General features: G+C 56.7%; 10 protein-coding genes across 10 annotated transcripts; 5 read left to right on the forward strand and 5 right to left on the reverse strand.

Moving 5' to 3' along the window:
• Positions 1–2833: 2833 nt before the first annotated feature.
• Positions 2834–3695, forward strand: E0L32_001505 (uncharacterized protein; the record flags this gene model as incomplete). The annotated part of the gene is made up of 2 exons (XM_031135592.1): positions 2834–2964; positions 3044–3695. 2 exons carry the CDS (start codon positions 2834–2836, stop codon positions 3693–3695), a joined length of 783 nt encoding a protein of 260 aa, XP_030990756.1.
• Positions 3696–4855: 1160 nt separating this feature from the next.
• E0L32_001506 (uncharacterized protein) lies at positions 4856–6124 on the forward strand (the record flags this gene model as incomplete). Its single annotated transcript, XM_031135593.1, has 1 exon — positions 4856–6124. The coding sequence occupies one exon, from the start codon at positions 4856–4858 to the stop codon at positions 6122–6124; it is 1269 nt and encodes a 422-aa protein (XP_030990757.1).
• A 681-nt stretch (positions 6125–6805) lies between these two features.
• On the reverse strand, positions 6806–8552 carry E0L32_001507 (uncharacterized protein; the record flags this gene model as incomplete). Its single annotated transcript, XM_031135594.1, has 2 exons — positions 6806–7475; positions 7801–8552. The coding sequence occupies 2 exons, from the start codon at positions 8550–8552 to the stop codon at positions 6806–6808; spliced, it is 1422 nt and encodes a 473-aa protein (XP_030990758.1).
• Positions 8553–8953: 401 nt separating this feature from the next.
• On the forward strand, positions 8954–9511 carry E0L32_001508 (uncharacterized protein; the record flags this gene model as incomplete). The annotated part of the gene is made up of 1 exon (XM_031135595.1): positions 8954–9511. The coding sequence occupies one exon, from the start codon at positions 8954–8956 to the stop codon at positions 9509–9511; it is 558 nt and encodes a 185-aa protein (XP_030990759.1).
• Positions 9512–9707: 196 nt separating this feature from the next.
• On the reverse strand, positions 9708–10620 carry E0L32_001509 (uncharacterized protein; the record flags this gene model as incomplete). The annotated part of the gene is made up of 2 exons (XM_031135596.1): positions 9708–9981; positions 10226–10620. The coding sequence occupies 2 exons, from the start codon at positions 10618–10620 to the stop codon at positions 9708–9710; spliced, it is 669 nt and encodes a 222-aa protein (XP_030990760.1).
• A 513-nt stretch (positions 10621–11133) lies between these two features.
• Positions 11134–13040, reverse strand: E0L32_001510 (uncharacterized protein; the record flags this gene model as incomplete). Its single annotated transcript, XM_031135597.1, has 6 exons — positions 11134–11294; positions 11358–11427; positions 11485–11521; positions 11580–12108; positions 12164–12630; positions 12739–13040. 6 exons carry the CDS (start codon positions 13038–13040, stop codon positions 11134–11136), a joined length of 1566 nt encoding a protein of 521 aa, XP_030990761.1.
• An 879-nt stretch (positions 13041–13919) lies between these two features.
• Positions 13920–16332, forward strand: E0L32_001511 (uncharacterized protein; the record flags this gene model as incomplete). Its single annotated transcript, XM_031135598.1, has 5 exons — positions 13920–14753; positions 14808–14865; positions 14931–15413; positions 15474–15718; positions 15775–16332. 5 exons carry the CDS (start codon positions 13920–13922, stop codon positions 16330–16332), a joined length of 2178 nt encoding a protein of 725 aa, XP_030990762.1.
• Positions 16333–16453: 121 nt separating this feature from the next.
• E0L32_001512 (uncharacterized protein) lies at positions 16454–17469 on the reverse strand (the record flags this gene model as incomplete). The annotated part of the gene is made up of 3 exons (XM_031135599.1): positions 16454–16558; positions 16651–17280; positions 17365–17469. The coding sequence occupies 3 exons, from the start codon at positions 17467–17469 to the stop codon at positions 16454–16456; spliced, it is 840 nt and encodes a 279-aa protein (XP_030990763.1).
• A 530-nt stretch (positions 17470–17999) lies between these two features.
• Positions 18000–18929, forward strand: E0L32_001513 (uncharacterized protein; the record flags this gene model as incomplete). Its single annotated transcript, XM_031135601.1, has 1 exon — positions 18000–18929. The coding sequence occupies one exon, from the start codon at positions 18000–18002 to the stop codon at positions 18927–18929; it is 930 nt and encodes a 309-aa protein (XP_030990764.1).
• Positions 18930–19454: 525 nt separating this feature from the next.
• Positions 19455–22351, reverse strand: E0L32_001514 (uncharacterized protein; the record flags this gene model as incomplete). Its single annotated transcript, XM_031135602.1, has 3 exons — positions 19455–20235; positions 20311–21727; positions 21811–22351. The coding sequence occupies 3 exons, from the start codon at positions 22349–22351 to the stop codon at positions 19455–19457; spliced, it is 2739 nt and encodes a 912-aa protein (XP_030990765.1).
• Between the last annotated feature and the right edge of the window lie 2589 nt (positions 22352–24940).

The raw sequence follows: 24940 nt of genomic DNA on the forward strand, positions 1-24940 counted from the left end.
AATCGATAGCGACTTGGCAAAAGCCATTTCAATAGGGGGTTTAGGGGTTTAGTAGGGCAGCCACATGGGACAAGTTCAGTGGCGAGCAAGCCAAGAAACCCACAAGTCTATGACACAGCACACCACAAGGCAAGGGGGACGAGAGGGAATGGAAGGGAACAAACGGCTCGTTAGTGATCTGGGTGCCCCAAAGCATGCTTTCCGGGTGAGGTTTTGGGCTGAACTAACGGGGACCTGGAGGGGAAAGAGGGCACCAATGGACCCCCCACTAGCGCCTCCTGTCTGGCTCTTAGCGGTCTTGTCGTCCCGGATAAGCGTCTTGGTTCGCCTGCCCTACAGCAGTCATCCGACCGCCCATCTAACTACAACCTGGAAGTAAGTAGTTAATATCAAGGATTGCCTGAAGTCAGCCTGAGCAGCAGTCTCCAGCTCTGCTTGCTTGTCCCTTGCCGATATCCATGTTGATTTCCTCCTCGTGTGCCACTGCTTGGCCAGCCCTTGCACGTCCTGAGACGAGGCCGGGGCTTGACCACGCAGTGCGACGCCGGATCGGATAGGCGACAACTGAAAGCAGGCGAGCACACGACACGACAGCCAAGCTGGCTTCACACAGATGAAACTGTCGGAGAGACATCCGATACTTCAAGCTCGCTAGTAAGGAGCACCAGTGCTGACTGTATCTTTCTCTATCTACCCCTCCAAAGTGCTGCAGATGTATATTTTTAGCTCTGCGCTGGCCAAAGTAAACCATGTGGACCTCAGAAGCGTTGACGGATCGATCTGATCTGGGGGAGCAAAAGCATGGCGGATTAAGAGCTTGTCTTTTTAGGGACGGCCGTTTTCCCCTCTGAAGCGAGCGTCCGCCGGTGCCTCGGATCAGCATGGTTCTCGACTGACTCGCCATGCCCTGAAGTCGAGACAGGCACATGCATGTGCTTTGCGGACAGTGTCAATTGCACGTCATGATTGCGGGCACTCTGAGCACTCACGAGGTATCACAAATAGCGAATTGACGACAGGCTGCATGCAGGTGCAGCCTGCCTGGGATCAACCCATCCAGGTCCATCCCGGAGATCCACGTTCACATCATCATTCGATAGCCTTCCCGATCCCGGCCTTTTATCGCTCTCGGGCGGAACATTGAAGCTTCAAGACATCATGCAATTGGCGAATGGCAGCCCTGGGCTGAATAATCGCACTTCGCCAGGCCAGGAGGCCGGTTTGAATGCCACCATACCCGGCTCTTCCTCCCGCCGGCTTAGTCATCATATGGACCACTCCTGTTCATCCTGTTCATCCTGTTCATCCTGTTCATCCTGTTCATCCTGTTCATCCTGTTCATCCTGTTCCACCTGCTCCGTCCAATCTCTCTCGGTCTGGATCGGGGCAAACTCGGGCAACTACATGTACTTGGGAGATTGTCAACTATCATCCTGATCAGAAGTGGCTTTCTCCCTGGTATTGTCCCCGCTTGTAACAACAAAATCCCGCCGTGACGTTAAAAAGTACTCGGCGTCCCCGATGAGCTTCGTGGCCGCTGTATTGGATTCATGCGGTTTGCATTGCAAGGTGCCGTGAGAAACTCACGTAACACAATGTCCCACCACACGCATTTGTCGATCCGGCAACTCGTGATGTTGTGACAGCCTCGCATATTATCCGGTACCGTAAAGGAATCAACAACGTTGAAACCCATGAAAGATGGAAACTCCAAGACTCCAAGTAGCCAGAACAAAGAAATCATCCTTCGATATTCTGTGACGGGATCGCTGTGAATTTGTTGGCTTGGAGAAAGTGATTAATCTATCTGCCGCGCCCATGCGTCTACCCGAGTGGCATATGCCAGTGGATTCGTGGGACGATGGCCTTTCAAACCACCGGCAGGTCCATCAAGCAGTGAATCTGGTCTCGTCAAGTCTCACGGCATAAAGCGAATAACCGTGTAAAAGTGCTCTTTCGAGATTGTAGATTGTGACAGTGAAGGGCTGCGCTTTGTTCGAAAGAAAGTGAACAAGATCCTTGTCTAGACAGCGCCTCGTATTCGCAGCCGAACAGAAATCTCCAATGCCAAGGCTCTGCAGGATCGACATCACATCTTTACCCAGCGTGTAGATGCCCAACTTCACCACACTCACCGTCTATCATCATCCTCGATTGGATCTAAAGCGCGGCTGTCATCTAGCAACTTCTCTTCGGCTACTCGCAGGGCCGCATTCACTAGCCTGTTTGCCTACGACTCACTTTGCAGCTCACTTCTCCTTCACTCTCTGCGAGTACCCTGCCGTAGTGACCCCGCGCCACGATCATTGTTGACCTTCGTCTTTTGATGCGCGTCTCGACAGATCAAAGTCCCACTGATCGTATTTAAGAGGCCTGTCTGCTGGCACTTCTTCCATCCTCGCCCTCCTCATCCCAAAACATCAACAACTTCTTCAACTTTGCCAGAGCAGCATCTTCTCTCCACAACCACATCGGACATCTTCAAATACTCTGGTAAGTGTCATCTACACCCTGCAGCTTTTGCTCAGATCACCACCTCGCCTACTTCATCAGAAATCACCTGTGTTGCGAGACCAACGCGTCGCGACACGTCCAGTCCGCCCAAGGCAGCCCATAGCAACACAGCTTGGACTTGGCTTTCAGGAGGTCTTGCGACTTTCATTCCCAACTTCTACATCTGCCCAAATCTTGACATTGGACATCCACATCTCCCTTCTCATTCCACCTCATCATCAAGCTCGCATCACATCGCATCTCAAAAAGCAGCCGTCACTGACAACCAGCTCAGCTTTCCTCTACCACATCAAACATCACCGCTCAGCTTGTCGCAGCAATGTCTCTCAAGCTCTTCCTCCTCGCCATGATGGCGCTCCTCTGCGGCCTCGTCCTCGCCGACGAGGCCCTCGACCTCCCCACCGGCCTCGGCCATCCGGGTGTCCCCGTCTACGAGGATAACCAGGTCAAGTAAGTCTTCATATTCCTCTCTACTCTACATAGTCCGTTTTCACAGCGTCCGCTAACCTCCCCATGTTCATCATCACAGGCCCTTCACCACCACCTACTCCACCACCTACACCGAGGTCTCCTTCATCTTCACCGGCCTGCCCGACACCCTGACCGTCTACTCGACGGTCCCCGTCACCGTCACCGAGGTCGAGACCCGCACCTTCTGGCCCAAGGGCGTCGCCGGCCGCGCCGACCGCGACTACCAGGACGGCGTCTACGACTGCACCATCCCCGGCTCCGTCGACGCGCCCGTCGCCACGCCGTCCCCGGAGCCGGTCGTGCTGCCCCCGCCGGGCTCGAGCCCGTCCACGACCACGCCCGCCGCTCTGCTGCCGCCCCACACCAGCTTCCAGGTGACCTCCCTGCCGACAACCACCGAGTCCACCACCGCCACCCAGCAGACCACGCGCACCGAGACCACCAACGTCGGCAACGGCTCCACGACCGTGAGCTTCGTCGCCTCGGGCACCCACCCGTCGTCGTCGTCGTCGTCGTCGTCGTCCTCGGAGGGCGTCCCGACTTCGAGCCCCGTCGGCACGGGTACCGAGCCGTCCGCCGGCACGGGTACCGAGACCAGCACCGGCTCGCAGACCCCGTCTGCCCCGCCCGCCAGCGGTGCTGACAAGGCTGGCGCCTCTGTGCTCGGCCTCGTTGGCGCTGGAGCTCTGGCCCTCGCCGTGGCGATCTAGATTGCCTGAGATGGTTGGGAGTGTGGGTGGCGCTGTCTTCTGAGCTTCATTCTTCTGTTGCTTGGGATTGATGGGTCATTCGTGCAGACCAGGAGTCTCTACTTCTTTGTACTTTATTCTACTGAGATCGGGATTACACAAAAAAATATGGCTTTTGACCATAAGGGGTTACGGAAGGGTTTGCGAATAGGGAATTGATGAATTAGATAGCATTCCGTCTTGCTCGTGTGTGATGCTGTGACTTGGTGACCGATGTTTGCCTATCATACCGATTTTGGATCGATGTCATCTTGCCAGTACCGAGGTTCTCTCTCAACCATCTCCTCGCACTTGCAGTTGAACAGAACCGTGCCTATCAGGCGGAGAGAGATCTCTGCGCGGCAACGAACTCTTCCCCTTCCCTTGATCTAGCACACCATACAACGCAACGGGCATTGCAGGGCGCCGACTCTGATGGATAGTATTCACGGCAGTTGCATACGTCAGAAAAAAGTGATACTCTTTCAATCATTATCATTGGGAACAAGATACACATTTGCTGCAAAGCTTCTACGGACAAGGTATGTGTCTCGACTGGCCTTGAATGCGCCCTCGATGCATGCCACCTGACAAAGCAAAGCGCTGCTCATGAACAGAACAATTACACCGGCTGGGAGTGGGCGAATTTCCTGCAGCTTCATATGCACCGATACATGTGACAATCTTCTGCTGTGGTGACTCGCGAGATCCCTGGGGGCCATGAAGCATGTAATAAAGAAGCAAGCTATCGTTGGCTGAGCACGATTTGCCTACGTCAGTTTTGACACTTGTACGAGGTGAATGACCGCCACTCGCAACTTGTGCCACATGCCTTCATACCTTCCAAGTCATCAGTATGCCCAATGGCTGGAATTCTTTGTCCGGCTTTGTGTCCCGAGATGCGGGAAGGGACGCGCTACCGGCAATGGTGGACGTCATCGAATTAGCGCCCAGGCGTCGTCGGGCTGGGAGGAGGCCGAAATGGGTTGGCCCGGCCGGACCTTACAAGTGTCCGAGATGGCGCGCCCCCCGGGCTTGCCCTCCGGACAAGCCAGTCCTGCAAGCAAGTATTAAAAGCTTGACGTGTCTATTAGACCCTTGGATGAAGCCTCCCGTTCTTGGCGATCTTATCAAGTATCATCATGTCGTCCCAATTTGTCCAGAAACACCCGCTCGCCCAGAAGCGCATCATCGTCACGGGAGCTGGCATCGCCGGCCTGGCTTTCGCCCGCGCTCTACACCTGAACTGGCCTCGAGAGCACCCCAGGCCAGATGTCGTCTTGTACGAGCGGTCGGCTGAGGTCCTCGACCGCGCCCACGAGGGTTATACCATGGGCATTCAGAGAGGCTCGGGGCTGCTAGCGTTGCGAGAGATTGGACTGCTCGATGCCGCGCTGGAGTCGCGCACTACTGGATCAGATGGATCCCAGGAGCCTGTGACCATCTGGACAAAAGACTGGACGGAGCTGTACAAGATGCCTCCAGCAGCTCCCACCAAGGGCGACATGCCTCCCAGGGGTGTCCGCCTCGTGCGGCATGCGCTGCGCCAGATCTTGTTGGACGGCCTCCCAGAGGAGACTGTTGTCCACTGGGAGAATGCCTGCGAATGGGTCAAGACTAGAGAGGACGGCAAGGTCGAGATCGGGCTGAGCGACGGCTCGACGGACGAGTGCGATCTCCTCATCGCGGCGGACGGTGCGAACAGCAAAGTGCGAGAATGCCTGCTCCCCGACGAGACGCTGCAGTTCGCCGGTGCCAGGCTCTACTCAGGCACCTCTAAATTTCCTCTGGGCAAACCCGACGCCTTGAAGACGTCTTGGGGGTTCAACGTCAGCGGCGAGGGCTACGGGTTCCTGACCTTCCCCATCGACAGCACGACCGGCGCGTGGGCCCTGACGCACCGCAGCGCCGAGCCGAAGGGGCGGATCCGCGGGGACGAGGCCGCCCGGCGCTACGACGAGATCATGGGCGACGTCCGGCGGCTGGGCGGCATGTTCGACGAGCCCTTCGCCCAAGTCGTCGAGGCGACGGACCCCGTCACGCTGTCCGTCTTCGATGCCATGCACAGGCCGCCCGTCCGGCACGCGCGCCAGCTCGCCGGCGGCGCCAACGCCATCCTCATCGGCGACGCGAACCACGCCATGAGCCCCTTCTCCGGCAGCGGGGCCAACATGGCGCTCATGGACGCCGTGGCGCTGGCGGGGCAGCTGGCGCGCTGCGCGGACCTCCGGGCCGCGATCGACGCCTTCGACGCCGAGAGCGCGCCCCGGTCGCAGAAGGCGATCGATTTCTCGTGGTGGGTGATCCGCGGTATACATGCCCGGGGGGTCGTTTTCTGGCTCGTCCGCGCCGTCTGCGCTGTGATGAGTGTGTTCGCCGGGCGAACGGATGCGAGGCAGACGAAGGAGTGAGAGTTTCTTGGAGATGGATGGGCCTATGACAACCGTGGATTTGGTGCTAATTATGTTGGACGATTGATTAGAAGGGAAGGGCAATGTCACCTTGAATTATTGCCTAGTTATTGAATCCAATAGTGTATGCTGAGATAGAAATGACTATTAGAAACGAAACCTGTTCATCAATCCCTCAGAAGACCTGTTTCCATAAACGGGGGCGAGAGATGCATAATAAACCACCATGATGATGTATTCTTTGTTGAACAGTAGAGTAGAACTTTTCGATACCCCCAAAGCTAGTGTTCTGATCCAATCGCCGTATCCCGTCCTCGTTATGAACTCAAAAGACAGACAATTCGCCAGCCCAAAGTCCAATCATGACTCCATGCCGCGCTCGAGCCTATCACACCGTCTGAGCTCTTTCGTATCGGCCGCGTTTGGTGGTCTAGATTATGAGAATTAGCTAGAGCCTTGTTGAACAAGGGGTAAGGGCAGAGCTTGCTGACCAATGTTTTTCCCACCTGGAAGGTTCGGCATCGTCAAACGAGACAGGCCCTTCTACCGGCATGTCCGGCGCGGTGGAGCTCGAAAAACATCCCCTTATTCCTCCATCGGAGAAAAAGACCCGACGTGCGAAGTCAGATGATAGGGGCAAACATGAAACGAGCAAGGAGAGCAACGAGTCTGGCAATGGCCCTAGCTCCCATGGCGGCGGATAACAGCGCGAGCCGGCGCCAGGATCTTGCGGATCCTCGAAGGGCGTCGAGCGTTGACCAACCTGTTGGTGACCGTGTAGTTGCGCTCGAACAAGAAGAGCTGATCTCTCTTCAGAGCGTGCGCGAGAACGTTGTTCGGGATCCTGCCAAAGAGACAGCACTGCAGGAGAAGTGCTTCCAGTTCCTCAAGGTCGCGGTCCGCTGTGATGGCCTGGAGAGCATTGTCGTAGGCCCACCAAGTCTTGCCCCCCTCGGGCTTAAAGGTGTGCTCCTCGATCCATTTCGTGATCAAGTCCCTGTCCTGAGCCGGGAGGTCTCGAGGGACGAATTCGCGGGCCAGAGCCCTCATCTCGGCGATCTCGTCGCCAGTCAGAAGCCGGCGGTCGGCGTCAGTGAGGTCCGCGAATTTGGGGGGAATGCAGTATAGCTTGCCGCCAACCTCGCGGAAAACATTCTGCCAGCGATGGCGGTCGTGGGAAGGATGGCCCATTCCTGGGATGACGAGTTCGGGCATCTTGAAGTTTGTGATCTTGATTCTGATCGAGGTGGTGATGAGGTGAGGGAATGGGATCTTGGGGAAATATCCGAGAAAACGACAAGAGGGGGGCGGGAAGAGAGTTGTCGGAGGCAAACAGGCTGGAGAAGAAGCGCTGCCTTAACTACATAAGTAAGGTAGTCGGCAAGGTTTGGGATTTGATGCTGGTCCAGACGAGGTAAGAGTGTGGTTAGGTGAGACTCAGAAGGGCATTCGGAAGGCTCTCACTTTCGATCCTTTTCAGAAAGGACTTGCCTCTTTCTTTCTTTCTTCTTTTTGTCTTTTTTTTTTATCTTTCCCCCCCCCGGATTCCACCACAACTTTTGACTGCTGGGGATGTTTGAACTCACTGCCAACTCTGATCACTTGTTGAAGGTTCCAAATTTATTTACTTTAGTCTTGCCTATTAGAAATGGTTCATTCACTTTCACCACACTCACACTGACTGGTCCTTCAGGGCATTCCTTTCCTTGAGCATCTGGTACACCTCTGGAGCACCCCGAGTCTCGAGTGAGGCAAAGCCCTGGATCACGCCCTGCCTGTCACCGCCCCTCTTCTCCTGGCTCATCTTGAACTTGCCTTCCATCCTGTCGATGGTGATCTCGATCCCGATGATGTTCTTCTTCATGAATTCGAGGTACTTGTCGGGCGCGTCCGAAAGCTTCCAGTCCGCCTGCGCACCGCCGACGCCGGTGTAGCCCATGATCTTCGTCTCGCTCTGGTAACTGAGAGCGGAGGTCTGCTCTTGGAGGAAGTCTGACTTCTCTTCCGACTTGGAGTCGTGGAAGATCTTGGCCCGCCCGTAGACCTGCACGGCGGCATAGTCCCAGGTCGGCACTACCTTGCCGGTCGATGGCTTGGTCTCGGCGTAGAACTTGGGCGTGACGTAGTGGTCTGCCGACGTAAAGACCACGAGGACGTCCTGCTCCAGCACGTTGTCTGGGCTCTCCTGGACGGACTCGATCATCGCTTTGCTCTGCGGGTTCTGCTTGGCGAGGTGGCCTCTCAGACGGCCCAGCTCGGTCTGGCTGGACTCGTCATCGACGTCGAGCACAAAGGGGATGTGGCTCATCTGCAAGTGAGGGTGGTTCGCCGAGGGTATCCCGGTGATGAGCGCGCCGAGAGGATAGTCGCGAACGAGTTTGCGAAGGACCCGGAGGTCCTTCTCCTGGTGCGCGGGATCGAAATACATCGTGCCTTGGGATCCTCGTGGTGATGATGCCCGGAGTGCTCGATAAATTCCTGGGTGGACTGCCAGAACTTATACACGCCCGAGCCAGAAGTCCCGTCGGAGCAAAACCGTTGATTTCAAATGCGGGCTGAGTGACTCGACAACGGGATATGGACGGTGTCGAATCAAAGCACGATCCGCTGCCGTAGCTGCATCTAGCGCCTGCCGTCGTCTTGGCTGGTGGGGCCGCGATCTAGATATCTCCACGGGCAGAGATGACTCAGTAAGTCCACCAACAGAACCAGCACTGGTCCGTACTGTATGCAACTGCGCGGCGAGATAGTCGACAGAATCGACACTTGAAAACTCAGAACATCGTTTGTCCAACTCATCAGTCACTCAGCTTGCTTAGTACCCGTGCAATGGAATCCGCAAAGACAAAACTCCAAGGGCGAGAGTGGAGGAAAGACCAGTACCTGATCTCCACCGACTCTAGTCTCGTCCCGATTGCAAAGCTCATCGACATCTTCAATTCAGAAGGGTTCTACTGGTCAAAGGCCTTACCAGCCCCGGCAATGCAGGAAATGCTTGACAATTCCCTGTGCTTTGGCTTGTACGAACAGGCCGAACCCATTGGCCCAAGCAATGCCACCCCGGAGCTCAAGTTTCTCGGCATCGCCCGCCTGGTGACAGACTACATCACGTTCGCGTACCTGACGGACGTGTGGGTGGAACCGTCGTGTCAAGGGAACGGCCTGGGCAGCTGGATGGTCCGGTGCATCGACGAGGTGCTGGAGACCATGCCGCATCTCCGACGTTGCCTGCTCTTCACCGGCGACTGGCAGCGCTCGGTCCCATTCTACGACAAGCTTCTGAGAGCTAAGTTGGTCGAGACGCGGAAGGGAGAGGGCTTGGCGATCATGGAGAGGAAGGGCAGAGGGCATCCGACATTCAACAAAGAAGGAACCGGGTACAATTGAAAGCCGGTTCGACCATATGGAATTACATGTATCGACGGGTTTGCTACAGCGTGGTGCAAATAGATGAGCTGATCCTAGACCTGGCTTATCCCAATTAGGAATGTTTTTTCGAAACCAATTAGGAATGTTTTTTCGAAGCTTCCAAGCGCCCGGCGGTGTCCGCTGGCGACATGCCACCCACTTAGGGCGACTCAAGCTAGACATCGTGTATAATGATTCCGTCGGTGTATGCGCCTACCAATTCTCCAAGGCTAATATCAAAAGACATGGACACTTGGGTGCCAGCGAAACGGCAATATCCTCCACGGGCGGGCCAGCCGGGTGACGCCAGTTCTCGATGGAGATTCGGGGGTGTGACGGGATTCGCGCTGGGCTCCGTGGGGCCGACGATCGCGGCGCCGACCTTGGCTGACTTGTGAACATATGTGCTAACGAAAGCACATCCTTCACGGATTTGGGATGACTGCAAACTAGGACTTCCGATGATGATCTACCTCATCATCCCCATCCATTCTCAGGAGGTCTCTATTAACACTTCATGTATGCTTGAAGCTACCGATGGACTGTATTATATATCGCTGCATTTGCCATAGTCCTTCTGACACCCATTCATCCGCCAGCAATGCTCAGTCGTATTCCCACAGTGTCCGCTATGGCGTCCTTTGATCAGCATATGCTCCCCCTAATTCATCCCCCGTGAAGTTGTCAACTTACTACTGCGAGCAGCAGATCAACGAGTCAGCCGGGCACCGGTAGCCGTAGACCCCGTCTCCCGTCTTGCCGCACGTGTTGTCCGGCGAGACGGTCACGCCGTCCCTGGGCGCGTAGCAGGCGTTGCTCCCCGGCGCGGCGTAGTCGGGCTGGCAGCCGAGCGACGTCAGGCAGTAGTCGTCGCCCGAGCCGCAGTAGCCGTGGCCGGAGCAGCACCGCTGGTCGAAGGGGCAGAAGTACTCGCCTCCCGGTTGCGCGCCGCAGGTCCCGTCGGGGGAGACCTGCTTCTGCGGCGCTCGGGTGTCTAGAGACGCGGGGAGCGCGGCGGGAGGATGGGCTGTCGCGGCGCTGAACAGACTGGCCGGGATGGCGGCGAGGAGGAGGTATGTGACGATCATTGTGGATGTGTTGAGCGAGTTGGAGCTTACTGCAAATATTGGTGAATTTGTTGGGCGTGATGTAGTTGATATATCCAAGCCAGAGACGCTTTGGGTAACCCGTATCGCCGGTCAGCGTTTGCACCGCGGACCAGGAAGCGCACTCATGAGAGTCCCAAGTGACCAATAGTAGTGAGAAGACACGTACTTTACGTTCAGTTATTGTTTTTCTGTATGAGACCTCGACCCAGGTAGCCGGAGATTAAAGTTACATCGTGTGCTTTTCGAATCATCAACGAAGCACATTCTCCCGTTGGTCCCGGAAGCTGTACTACTAGAAGGGTGATTAACGCCGAGCAGCACGAATCTGCAGCGCCTGCTCCGAGTATCACTGGAATACCGTTTCATCCATGAGCCGCAACCCACGGGTCACTCGGGTCGAGATCCACGACAGCAAAGCCGAGGCTGTTGTGCCACATGGACTATCGTCTGAATCCATCCATTCATGTTCTCTTGGGCTTCATCCAAACTCTCTCACACCTTTGCATATCGACTCTTCCCCCGAATGGATTTTCCATACTTGAAAAAGAGATAGGGGAATGGCATCATCGCCACAGTCAGGAAGGCCACCAACGAGGATGCCCATTGGAAGCCTAGGCCCTCATACATTTGATTCCCAAAGAGCGGGAAGATTCCTGCAAGGAATTTAGCCAATTAGAATAGGTTCTTCGATGTTCATTTGCAACGGCTGGACTTACCTGCGAACAAGCAACGCACAAAAGCGTTGGCGGCCAGTGCACTCGCTGCGTACTCGGGGTAGGCATCGACCTATGAACCGTTAGTACCCCTATATCGAGTAACTGGGACATCAAATATGCGACATACAAGGAAGGTGAAGATCCCAATAAATATCAAAATGTTACTGAAAGGTCCATGTAAGTCAGTTTACACTCGCGAAACATTGGATGAATCTGACTCACCCAGTGCCAAATAGCAGCGAGCCGATGATGGGGACGATCCAGTGTATGCTCGGATACGAGGTCCACGCGAACAGAAACAGGCCGATGGGAGCAATGAAGGCACCGAGGATTGCAGGGGGTAGTCTGAACTCTGGTTCTCCGTGCCCTGACTTGGACGACTCGCCATCCATCTTGCTGATGAGACGGGTCCGGACGCGGTGCCACACGGGATCGGTGGAAACTCCGAGGATCAGTCCGCAACCAATTCCCAGGAACGACAGGCCTATCTGCCAGAGATTGAAACCGTGGTTCGTGCTGAAGATCAACGGGAAAGCACCGAAAAAGAGGTAGAGGATGCCGAGGAGGATAGCCGAGTACATGCAAAGACTCAAGCACATGGGCTCGAAGATGAGAAGTTGAAATGGCCGCAACAGAGACAATGCAACTGTCCGGTGGATGGATTTTGTCGAAAGCTCCATCGGCGCCCTCCAGCGGTCGTCGCCGGTGGTATTGCGCACTTGTCGGGCTTTATTTCGGAGTAAGATAGGGTCTGATGAGGTTAGCCAGCCACATGCGGACTTGACAAAAAGGCCAAGATAACTCACGGTATGTCTCCGGGACCAGGAGAGTGATAGCCAACAGCATACTACCCGCCCAGATCAAGAGCACATAGTACGTCCACCTCCAATGTACATTGTAGTTGATGAAACCGCCAATCAGAGGTCCGATGCAAGGACCAAGGAATGGCGAGACCGAGAAAACAGCCATTGGGAACGATAGTTCCCGTTTTGAGAACAAATCTCCAACAGTCCCGCCCGAGACGGCCAGGAAAGTACCCCCGGAGAATCCGTTCAGAAACCGGGCAACGAGCATGGTTTCGATGTTGCGAGCTACCGCCTGCGGCACGAGCCAGATCACATACATCGTCCACGACACCAAGTAGATGGGACGTCGACCGTAGAACTCGCTCAATGGGCTGAAGAGCATCGGGCCACAAGCCATGCCGAAAACGAACAGTGTCAGGCCCAGCACTGAGACGATCCTGGAGTTTCCAAACTCGGCTTCCATATGGCTGTATGTCGACGTATATATGGAACTGGATGCGGTTCTACGAGTCTCAATCTTTTAGTAAGACGATTTCAACAAGTACCTCTCTGCATCGGTTCGGGGGTGCACTCACACGCAGAGAGTCGTCAGGCATACAATAAAGACCATCGCCCATTTTCGAGCCGTGCCGAAGCTGCGGGGGCACAGCGGATCATTGTCGCCATCATCCCACCCGACTATGTAGGTCTCTGGCACTGATCCGGTGGAAGAAGCCGAGTCGGATGCATCCTGAGCATTGTTCTCGATATCTCGCAAAGACAAGCTGGGGTCTTCAGCAAGAGTTGAGTTGTCTGGAGTAGATGTGTTCTTCACATACGTCTTTTCTTCCTGTTCCAAGTCCTTTGGCTCTGGTGTCGATCTTTCAATTTCCAACATCATGACGAACTCTCCCCCCTTCTTTTTGCCGGCAGCAGTATGGTCACGGATCGGGGAAGGGGTAATGCGCCTCGTCTGGTTGGGCTACTTTCCAAGGAACCAAATCATATCCAAGGTCTAAATATCACATCAGCGGATACTCGCACGAACTGCCAAGTAGAGATTGCTTCCTCGAGACCGTGAGTCAACAGTCGGTGGGGAAACTTGCATGGGTTCCAAAGCCCATCTCGGCCGAGTTGATATATGGGGAGTGGGGCATGGCCTCTTGCCGAGATCGCAACGCATGGTCTGGCAGAAGTTGCACTTTTGTCGGAAGGGATCGGCCTGGGTTCTCACCGGCCGGGTCGTGAACTAGTACGGCGACGATCCGATTCGCACAAGTGCTGTTGTTGAGAGCGTAGAGCGTTATCTGGACCACCTGGTTGGCTTGAGACCAGATCCGATGCATGAGTAGTGCTAGTCGATGGACTCGCATAAGTTTGCATAAGCTGTGGATGGGTCCGAACAGATGAGGCTGCATGCTGGCGAGATGCTCTGCAAATCAGACATAATATCCGTATCGGAGCAGATCTGTTTCCAGCTTTGGAGATCAGCTTCTAATTGGTCGGCCGCCACGGAAGAAGAAGAGGCTGCCGCGCGACTAGTGGCCATCGTGGGCTTCTGTGATTTGGCCCACAGATCGATCTTTTCTTGTCTTGGTCGTGAGGGAGCTATCTAGTTGCCGATTTTCAACAAGACCATGAGGCTGTTGGATGAGTCCTGTGTAGCTCATCAATCACAGTATGGATCCACTCCAGTACCTGAAACAAATCTCGGCCGAGTTTGCCGCATCTCCTCTTCGGTGGGGCTCTTACTCCCATCTCGGCCGTGTTCGCACACATGAGGCCCATCTCCACGATCCTTCACCTCGGCCGTGCTGAAAACACAGCCAATGCTGCAATCCAGCACCAGCTCGATGCCATGCCGGACCCAATGTCAAGCAAGTCACCGGTGAGAAGCAGCCAGCGAAACGTCCTCGCCTGCACGGAATGTGTGCGGCGCAAGATCCGGTGCTCCAAGACCATCCCTTGCGCGAGCTGCATCCGGCACAACAAATCGGCCGCATGCCGGCGCGAACAGGTTGCGGTGGTCAGCAGGAGATCGACTGCTCGGCGGAGCTCACGATTGACCGTGCAGGATGATTCCAGCCTCTTGCTCGAAGAACCGGCTGCCTCGCCCGGGCTTGGTGACTCCGGGATCACCGATTCCGTTCTTGACATACCGGAGACAGCAATTCCACAAGATATCGGATATGGGCGGCCATCTCAGTTGCTTTCCCGGGCTGAGCCTAGGCCAGAAGGTGACAGTAACCAAGAGGCTCAAACTTTGACAACACCAAACCAAACATCAGACAGACGGATGACCGATGAAGCCGCTGCAGCTCTCCAATTCCTAGCCCACGGGCGCCGCAATGTGCTAGACCAACTCTCTGGTCGCGACTCAGCTGCTAGGACACCGCCGAGCTTCTCGCTCAACACCTCCGTGTCGGAGGCTCCATGGGACATCTTCTTCTCGGTCGAAACGACGCGTATGCTGTTGGAATTTCACCAGGCTCATCTCTCTTGGATGCACTTGGCTGTCCATCTACCTACCTTCCGACGAGAGTTTGAAGACAACATCCAGCGACAGGACTGTGACTTATCCTGGATGGCTCTGTACTATGCCATGCTGTCTGTAAGTCTCAAGTGTCTAATTGCTTCTGGGGAGGTGTGCTTACAGAGATTCTAGCACACACTATATCACATCGATGGGGCTCAACTTACCTCTCTCATACAAATAAATATCGGTATGTCTGCTGGGAACTGGAACTGTGACTTCATATACTTGCACACAGACTAACATCCTTCACAGTCAACATAGACGCAGCCCGAGTTCTGTTTGACAAGAGCATCGAGACGTTGTTCCGCGCCAACTTTATGTCAGATCACAAGTTGACTTCTGTCCAAGCGATCTGCCTGCTGTTGCAAGTCGCGCACAACTTGGACAAGTCCGACCTGATCTGCATTCTCATCTCCACGGCGATACGCATGTCGCAGTGCCTGAATCTGCATCGGCTCGGCGCTGACAAAGAGCGGATCGCGACAGCCGGCCGGACGAACGACCAGCACATCATCGATCGCGAGGCGGAGAAGCGCGTCTGGTGGTTCTTGGTAAGGTATGACTGGTTCCAGATACCGTTCCAGAACACAAGCCAGGTCCACCCAGCCCAGTTCAACACACCCATGCCAGGCGATACATTTGAGGAACCGGATCGCATGGTCAAGGCCGGCGCGCTGGCTCTTCAGGGCCCAACAGTGGTCACCCCGAGCCGATGGGTAAATTGTCTGAATCAGAGTACGTAAGCCGTGTATTGTCTCTTCAGATCTCCACAGCGTGCTGAGCTACCGCATGCAGTCTCGGTGCCCATCTGCAAACTCCAGGAACGGATGCAAAACGTCGGCTTTCCATCGGATGACAATGACAACATCTTGAAGATATACGACCTTGTGATATCTGCGGATCGGGAGATCAAGAGCCTCTACGCTTCCTGGCCAAAGTACATGCGCGTGCTAGACGAAGCCACGTGCGAAGGTGCAGCGAGCGAAGCGTTTCCAGTCAGGCTCATGCCGGGCCTGGTCCTGCTCTCCACCGCACACAAGGTCTGTCCGATATCACCCTTCCGTATCCACAAGCCACGTCTAATGAATACCGTCAGATCCTAATGGTACACCGCCACTTCCACCTCTCGTGCTTCCGAGACAGACGCTTCGCGTTCACACAGCTTTCCTGCATCACCCTCGCCCAACAAGCCATCGCGGCAATACAGGGGTGGCCGGACACGCCAGATATGCGTATAATCAGGAGGATGTGGACAACCCACACCTTTGTCGTCAGCTGCGCCGTCGCCCTGATTTTCGTGCTGCTGTTCAAGTCCGAGAACCTCCTCACCTTTGACCTGGGCAGGATGCGTAGCCTCGTCGGGTTCTCGCGAGAATTTATCGGGGAGGAGGAACACACAAGTTCCATCGCTCGCCGGGGTGTGCGGCTCCTGGACGCGTTGATGGACCTCGAGGGGCGCTCAGAGGGCTCCGAGGATATCGAGGCGGACATCGGGGAGGTCGTGCGCGGCGTCGCCGCTACAGACGGCACCTTTGTAGAGATGAGTGCCACCAACGAGGCTCATGAAGCTGTCTTTCCTTACGGTCAAGATCTGTGGGCTAGCTTCCTGGGGTACTCTACAAACGGGGATTTCTTGGACTTGGAGCATCCCTAGCGAGCATGATCATTTGGTTCATTCCACCAGAATCTCAATCTATTACTCTATTCATGGACGCTGTATGTCTAATCATGCGCTAGTCGTAATGCAATCGTGATGGATCTCGTGATCCGTGGTCCTAACCCGGCTTAAAGTTCATGCTGTATCCTCCCGTCTTCTCGTCCTTGGTCATCTCGAAGTTATCCGTGCTAAGGCCGAACGGCTTCAGGATACCGTTGCCAAGCTGCGTTGCCGGACAAGATGCGTCAGTAGGCCGGCTCACGCCAGTTGACTCCTTTTCTGGGGCGGGCTCTTCACGGAAGACGAAAAACTCACATCCTTAAGCTTGCCCAGCATCTCGCCCATCTCCTTATCCTGGGCGGCCTTGGCCCGCGCCGGCAGCACCTTGAGCTGCGCCCGCACGACCTTGGCGTCCGCGGGGCTCAGGTTGCTCATCTTGGACAGCGCCTTGTAGTCCTCCTCGGCGCCCGTCAGGTTCGCCCAGCCGCCCTGCTCGCTGCGCGCGCGGGCCCGGCGCATCAGCGCCTTGGCGCGGATGCGCAGGACGTCGTCCCCGCGCCTCCTGCGCGCCTCCTCGGCGCGGCGGTCCTCCTCGGGCGGCGGGGCGGGGGCGGCGTTGGCGGCGCCCTCGCTGATGATCTCCTCCTCTACTTCCTCCTCTTCCCTCTTCTTCTCGGCGGCCTCCTCCTCCTCCGCGACGAGGGCCTCCTCGACTTTGGTCAGGCGGTCGAGCGCGTCGGTGGCCGACTTGATGGCGCCCTTCCACTCCTCGAGCTTGAGGTTGCACGCGGCGATGTTGGACTTGAGGACGGCGATCTCGTAGTCGAGGTGGTTGGGGCACATGGCGACGGCCTCGTCGTACTTGGTCAGGGCGGCGTCGTACCTGGCCGAGGTGAAGAGGTTGTTGGCCTCGGACTTGTGGGCGTTGGACTCGCTCAGTAGTTCCTGGCATGTGTGTGTCTTGGGTTAGCCCCGCTCTTTTTCATTCTCGATCGCAAGCTGCATATTGCATGCAGGGCTTCTGCTCACAGCTTCTTCCTCGGGAGAAAACTTGACCACCTCGGGCGCTTCCTCTGCCTGTTCGGGCTTCTTAGGGACTCCCTTGACAGGCGTGGGAGCTTCTTGGGAGCTCATCTTGCTGATTAGATGCTGGCTAGACTGGCTAGAGAGTGTCTTGTTGCTGTTTGGGATCTTAAGCCGGGTTGGTTCGTGATTTCGGCTGGCCCCTGTCGATCCCGGATGACGTCGTCAGAAGTGGTTGCGTCTAAAAGTTTGAGACGCGGAACGCGCTTTTAAGGTTAGTTAGATTTACAGGCGGGGGCCCACCAAACAGGCTTATCGCAATCGCTATCAATCCAGCCACTGTACCCCGCCATCCACCACCGCATTCTCTGGAATGCGCTGAATAGAAATATATGGAAATCCCTCCAGGGCTATTGTTGCGAATTAATGAATCAGACGCAAGAGGACCTGTCATATATCGCAAACACGTCGTCACACCCACCCTCCAACATGGCACCGCGAACAGAGTAAGCAACCGGGTCTCCCTCCCACCCTCCTCCACCTTCCGCCAGCACCTTCCAAAAGCACCAACAATCACTAACCGCAATGACTCCTCCCGCCCGGCAAACAGCTTCCCCCCGGTCCGGGCCTGCCTCTTCGACATGGACGGCCTCCTGCTCGACACGGAGGACCTCTACACGCTGTGCGTCAACATCATCCTCGAGCAGCACGGCCGCCCCTCCCTGCCCTGGTCCCTCAAGGCCCGCCTCCAGGGCCGGCCCTTCAAGCAGTCCGCCGAGCTCTTCCAGGCCTGGGCCCAGCTGCCCCTGACACCGGAGCAGTACGCGGAAGAGGTCGCCGCCCTGCAGCGGCAGCACTTCCCCAGCGCCAAGCCGCTCGCCGGCGTCGAGCGGCTGCTGGCCGACCTGGGCCGCACGCGCTACTGGGACCTGCGGGAGGGCGAGGGCGAGGGCGAGGGCGAGGGCGAGAGCGGAGAGGGGGACAAGGCGCAGCAGAGGAGGAGGAGTAGGAGGGTGCACATCGCCCTGGCCACGAGCTCGCACGAGACGACCTTCCGCCTCAAGACGGCCCACCTGGCCGACCTCTTCTCCGTGTTCCCGAGCCCGCGGCGCGTGCTAGGCGACGACGCGCGCATCCCGCCCGGCAGGGGCAAGCCCCTGCCCGACATCTGGCACCTCGCCCTCTCGACCATCAACGCGTCCCTGGCGCCCGGCGAGGACCCCATCCGGCCGGACGAGTGCCTCGTCTTCGAGGACAGCGTCCCCGGCGTCGAGTCCGGGCGGCGCGCGGGCATGCGCGTCGTCTGGGTGCCGCACCCGATGTTGGGGAAGGAGTACAGCGGCCGCGAGGGCGAGGTGCTGGCGGGCCGGACGGGCGAGGCGGGCCAGGTCGACCTGCACCAGCTGGGCGAGGTCGGCGACGGGTGGGCCGAGCAGCGGGCCAGCCTGGAGGACTTCCCCTACGAGAAGTACGGCATCGCGGTGCCCCCGCCGTCGGTGGAGGACGAGCCTTGTATGAAGGAGGCTGCTACTGACACCGAGGTTGAGATTGCGGATGGTGTCCAGGCATGAGGTCAATGGCTTGGTGAAATACAAGAAGAAAGAGAGAGGCTGGGGAGCTCATGATTTTACGGCTGTTGCATCATAGAGGCTGGGTAGTTCAGAAAAGGCTGGACATTGAGGTAGAGCTAGCTGCATTCAAGGTTGCATATCTAGATGATCTGGATTAGTGCAGGAAGCATTAAAGACTGGTGTAAGTGTACGGCAAAGGAGCAGATGGAAATCCAGTCTATTCAATCACCTTCCAATTGAAATTCTACTCGCTGCAGTGGGGGAATATGCAATGCCCCCATGTCTCCCGTCTATCCCAAGAAAAAAAGTCGCTTTATGAGATTTCCCTCCGTATGCTCCGGCCGTTAATGGTCATGACGCAGAATCGTCAAATTTTTGCTTCTCCTCCCAATGCGTATCAGCTCGTACTGATGATGATGATGAACTCTTTCGAAATCCCATTGTCCAAGACGCCATTGGTCAATATCCCTAGAACCCTGTTTCTCCCACTCTCCTCTGTCTTGTCTTTCTTCTTTCGTCCACACCTCACCCAGCAGACCAAAACCCCTGCGAATTGTACTGACTCGTCCGGTTCGGCGGCTCATACCAGTTCTGGTACGGGTGATTGGGCAGACTGAAGTCGGCCTGCACGAGCAGAGGGTGCACAGGCCTCCTCTGCGGAGCGGGCGTCGCGACAGGCACCGAGGCGGCCGACGTAACCACCGGCGGCGGCTGGTGCTGCGGCGGTAGAGGTGGCATCTGTTGCTGCTGCAGCGGAGGCGGAGGCTGCTTCAAGGGCGGAGGAGCCTGCTGTTGCTGCTGCTGCTGCTGCTGCTGCTGCTGCTGCCCCTGAGGCGTCCCCAGACTCAAATGCGGCGGCAGCGCCGGCATGACGCCACCGTTCATCTGCGGCCTGGGCCCGATCTGCATCGGCCCCGGGCCCGGCACCGTCGCCGGCGCAGACACGCCTAGAGCACCGCCGGCCGTCGCCGGCTTCTCCCTCCGCCAGGCGCGGTACAGCTCCTCGTGGACCTTGCCCAGGCGCCACCCCGTCTCGGCGTTGATCTTGTCGAGTATGGCCAGGACCTCGTCCTGCTCGCGCCGCTCGCGCAGCACGCACCCGGAGATGGTCAGGCTGCGGATGGCCACGCTGGCCACGCCGCGGTCCTTGGTGTGCGCCACGATGCCGCAGACCTGGTGCGCGTGGTGGAGCTGCTGCATCATGTTCTCCGGGTGGTCGGCCGGCTGGATGGGGTTGATCTGCGCGAGGAGGCACATGGCCGAGTGGTAGTAGAGGCGGCCGATGATGGCGGCGCGTTTGATAAGCCTACATCATTCAGTCAGCGGCTAGCCCTCTTGGAGGTGACACAGGGTATAGAGAGGGTGAGGTGCTTGGACGTACCAGATGTTCGGAAAGGCAGACTTGGCACCTGGCTGGGCTTTCATGTACCCAAACGGCCTCATCGGTCGGGGGCAGTGGTTATTCCACAGGTCGCAGAGACGCTTCAAGTAGCTCCATTCCGCAAAGCGATTTTGTTTTCTCACCTCCTCGTCGTGCGGCGAAGGCTCTTGGAACTTGGGCACACCGGCCCGGAAGTTGGCGATCCTGGCCACGATGTAGAAGATGCGGTGGACCCAGATCTCCTCCTCGCCGTTGCCGATGCTGTTGCCGCTGGTGTCGGACTCGCTCTTTGTACCCACGCCGCTCTCCAATTGCTGGATGAAATCGAGATCCAAGTCCCACTGGTCGGGATCCCAAGCTGTCTGCCAGTTAAAGGAGAGACAGCTCAGCACCTCCATGCCAATGTTTAGCCAGAAACACGCCGCCCCGATCCCCGTACTCTTGGCATTCCATCCGCATTCCCGAATCAGTGCTCGCGCGCCTGCGATATGGCTCATCCTCGCGCTCGGCTTCTCACTCATGATCTCGTAGACGTTGAGCACAACCGCCGTCGTGGCACACTCGGCCATATTCCTGTCGGGATTCTGCAAGCTTCGCAACAGTTGTGTGGTCGCAGTGTCATAGTAAAAGAGCGCCTTGTCGTCCTTGTACTGCTGGTTCACCAATGTCAGATGCTTGACGCCGCAAGCGAGGAATGCGTTGAGGAGCATGGGCGACTTGAGCGCGAGATAGGGTATCACTCTGCTGAAATGCTTGTCCTTGTCCAGAGAGTCCATCCACACCCCGACCTCCTCGACAAATACCTGCATGTACAGAATCTCCTCGGGAGTGCTCAGATACTCCTTATCCCCGGGCGCGTGGTCAGATTGCGGCGTCATAGCCCCATCTGGCGGGTTCGATTGCGTCGGACCCGTGCCCGTTCGGAAAGATGCGTTCGATGCCGGTCCGAGGCTCTGCGGTACCATGGACGATGCGACGCTGGAGACATCACTGCCCTTGTAGTTGTGCGTCCGCGGAGCATTGTCGCCCTTCAGGCTGTACTGGTCATCCAGCGCTGCCAACGTGAAGTTTCCACTATTACCCGCGCCTGGTCCTCCGAGATTCGTCTGCCCCTGGCCCGGAGAGATGCCCATAAAAGACATTTCGCTACTCCTTCGCGAATGCAGCTGCATCTGGTCATCGAAACCCGGGTCGACCTGGAGGGTCCTAATTGCCGGAAAATATGGCACCTGAGGTGGCTGTGTGTTGTTTTCGCTTGTCATCGACGCGCCTGCTTCCGCTACGCTCGGGCGCCGTTGTTGGGCAGCCTGCCTGTCAGCGTTCTGAGTAGCCACAGGTTTCTGGTCAAACGGCGCATATCGACTGAGTCCGCCTTGATATTCGGATGCAATCGACCTTGACTCATCCTCAAACCTCACTATAAGTCAAATGTTAGCAAACGGGACTGAAGTCCGCTGGCCCAAGCGCTGGTGAGCGCCGTGGTGCCAGGGAACCACGCACCTGCCCACTCGACCGCCGGCGGCATATACGGTGGTGATTTGACCTGCACGTCGATAAAGTTCAGCCGTACACCCCTCTTGCATTCGCGACTGCTCTTGCGACAGTTCATGCAGTCCGGCACACCCTCGTCGCACTTGAGGTGCCGCTCGCGGCAAGTCAGACACCCCGTCCGCACTCGTTTCGATTTCGTCCCAGGTGCCGTTCCCACTGCTGAGCTTCCAGTTCCTCCCCTCAACTTCTCTGGCGCCTGGGCCGGAGGTTCCATCCCAGTCTCCATTGGGAGAACAGGCTCTGGAGCCGGAGGCGCGTTGAGCTGCAGTTGCTGGTTGTCCGTCCGACTACTGGCGACAGTGCCAGCCACCGAGAGCTTCCTCCGCTTGGCCGACGGGACCTCGAACGCTTCCTGCGCCGGCCGATACCCTCCTCCCGCTCCGACGGCCGCGTACGCCGTCGAGGGCTCCACTGAGTAGCTCTGGTAGGCATGGGGCTGGGGTGCACCGGCGGAGTGAGGTTGATGCGGGTGCTGCGGGCCGGCTGGCATCGCACCAGGACCGTAGCCCGGCACGACGACGCCGGCAGAGTGCCCGTATGTCGCCAGGGCGACGATGTTGGCCGCCGTCGAGACGCCGTTGTGGTTCCTGCGCTGCGGCTAGCCGATGATGTAAACCAAAAAAGATATATGCGTGGTGCCGAGATACGGCAAGCGGCCGCCTGCTTGAGAGCTAAGGCCGAAATGTGGTACGGCTACGGCCTGCGCGTCCTTGATCTCTCCCTCCTAGGAAACGGAAATATGTATCATAGGGCGAGTGGAAAAAGACACCAGTCGGATGAGAAGCAAAGTGAAGCAGACAGCATGTGTCAAAAACTATCGCGGGGTGAGCATGGGTCGCGCAGAGAGCGTAGTGATGAGTGGGAAAACAGAATAAGTCGAACAAGGTGTGCCTGTGAGTGCGAAGGTGGAGAACCAGCGTGGTGTGGACTCTGTTCAAGAGAGATCGATCGCCGGTTCTTGCATGCAGCTGGGGTAACAATGCCTCGAGACTAGCCTCGAAGAATTTGTTTGGGAGGCAGCAGGGGGGCGGCACTCGAAAGCTGCAGCTTGCCGTCCTGGAACCGTGCTGTCCAGGAGCTACTGGTCGATCTGGGTACGCCACCGAGGCAGATGGGAATTGGAATATCTTGTGCTGCGTCGGGACTTGGTCGAACCTCGTCGCGTGGCGCTGCCCACGGGACTATTCGTCCGTGAAATACTTGTAATAGTACCGAGCAGCTGAATAGAGCCCGCAGCCAGGTCTGCAAGCTCGAATGCGACTGGTTCCTTGTCAACGAGGAGATGTCGGTGTATATGGCCGTGACCAGAGACGCGGTCTCACATGCAGGGACCGAATTAATCTCGCGAATAGTTAACAGCTTGTGCGTTGTTGCAATCAAAAGAAGACGACACAAGACATGTTGGTTTTCTCCAAAGCTCCGAGGCACAGCGCAAGCAGGGGTGATGTCGCCTTTTCTTGCAAATTGAGAGGCAAGGGGCCTAAAAACGGACGGAGTGGGTGTCGAGCAGAGCTCGGAATGGCACAGGACGAGCCGAGCTCTGCTGCAAGATCAGAAAATCGATTTGATTTTGGAGAGATGACAAGTGACAAGGGTTGCACATTGGATGTGGGTGGGTTGGTGTGGAGGTGGAGGGAACCGTGAAGGTTTGAAGCAAGCACACCGGCAGCATCAGTGCGTCAAGTGGCAGTGTGTCGCTCGGGTATCCCAAGCTCCAGACGGCCCTGGGCGCCGAGCCAAACACATCGTGGACCCATGTCGCCTGCGAATGCGAATTGTTGTACCTACAGCACCCGTGATTGGGGGTTGCTCCACTGACTACGTAGGTGTGCTGCACTAAACTCCAGCGGCCCCACCCCTCTAACCCGGGGACCAGACTACCTTCAACCACACCACCCTGGCATGCTCGAGCTGTAAAAAGACGACAGCACTACATCCAATTGGAGGCACACTTGACCACTTTCTCTCTCTAGCTTGCTCTTGCCTGCAGCTGATGAGGAGACGATGACGACGGCGATCATGAACAGACGAGAGGAGTTCGAATGGCTTCGTGCACGAGAACAACATTGTCGTGGGGAAGCATTCAGGAGCAACTCGACTTGATTTGGAACTACCGAGCCCTCGATAATATCAACTGCTGGCACAAACAAAGGCTGAGACATCAATCATGTATCCTCGCTACCCAGCATGCTGGCATTGTCTGGGCGTCGAGGGACGCCAAGACAGCTTGCTCAAAGCGAGCGAGCGAGCTTGCTTTTACAAATTGGCTTCCCAGGATGGCACTTGTCTCTGACTTGGTCAACGGGAATGGTTGGTCTCGGCCCAAAACACGGAATTAGTCCCCGGAAGCAAACCTCTCGGGAAAACTCAAAGTATCATCTGGAGCTACCTGTGTGCGACAAGATGATTTGAAAACAATGCCCTTCGAGAGGCCATAGGAAGCAGCACTGTGGTTTGTTTCCCACTCTACCTACTCTACTCAAAGCCCTTAGCTAAGGTAGCTTAAGTTGGCACCTTGAAATGCTAATCTTGCTAGCCTTTGGACGGTTTGGCGAGCGGTTGCCAACGGGGAGGGCTAGCGGGTTAGCGGGGATCCTATCAGTGGGGGTGGGCGGCCCCTGAGAAACTGCACAGGCGAGGTGGAAGTGCGCACTTCCGCCCCGTCTCGAGCTGTTTTTGCCAGCGTCACTGTCAGAGATATGCTTCGGCTCGACACTTGTCTTGGCTGTACACTCTCTTCCCTCCTTTACAAGTACGCTCCTTTCACTTTCCCCATTATCCGAGAGGAGAACTCCATCATGGGGGCTAGGTACCTTACCTAGTGGAATTGGGAAGGTGCGCTTTGCCCCAAAGTCGGCTTAAACCCACAGTGGGTTCAGCGCCCACAGACCATCTCAACAGACAAGTATGCATCATACATACTCCGTACATCTGCAGTTACGTACAAACCGGCCCTTTGGACGCAGCTCATTTCGGGTGTCCAACGGTCTCGATGACAGCTCCAACTCAGCTGCGACGCCAATCGCGCAAGGGAGACGCCAGGCTCGAGCCAGAAATAACCGGGCGGATCTATCAAAGC

This window comes from Thyridium curvatum (assembly GCF_004353045.1).
Source record: "Thyridium curvatum strain D216 chromosome Unknown NODE_6_length_784332_cov_80.453264, whole genome shotgun sequence".
NCBI lineage: Eukaryota > Fungi > Ascomycota > Sordariomycetes > Thyridiales > Thyridiaceae > Thyridium > Thyridium curvatum.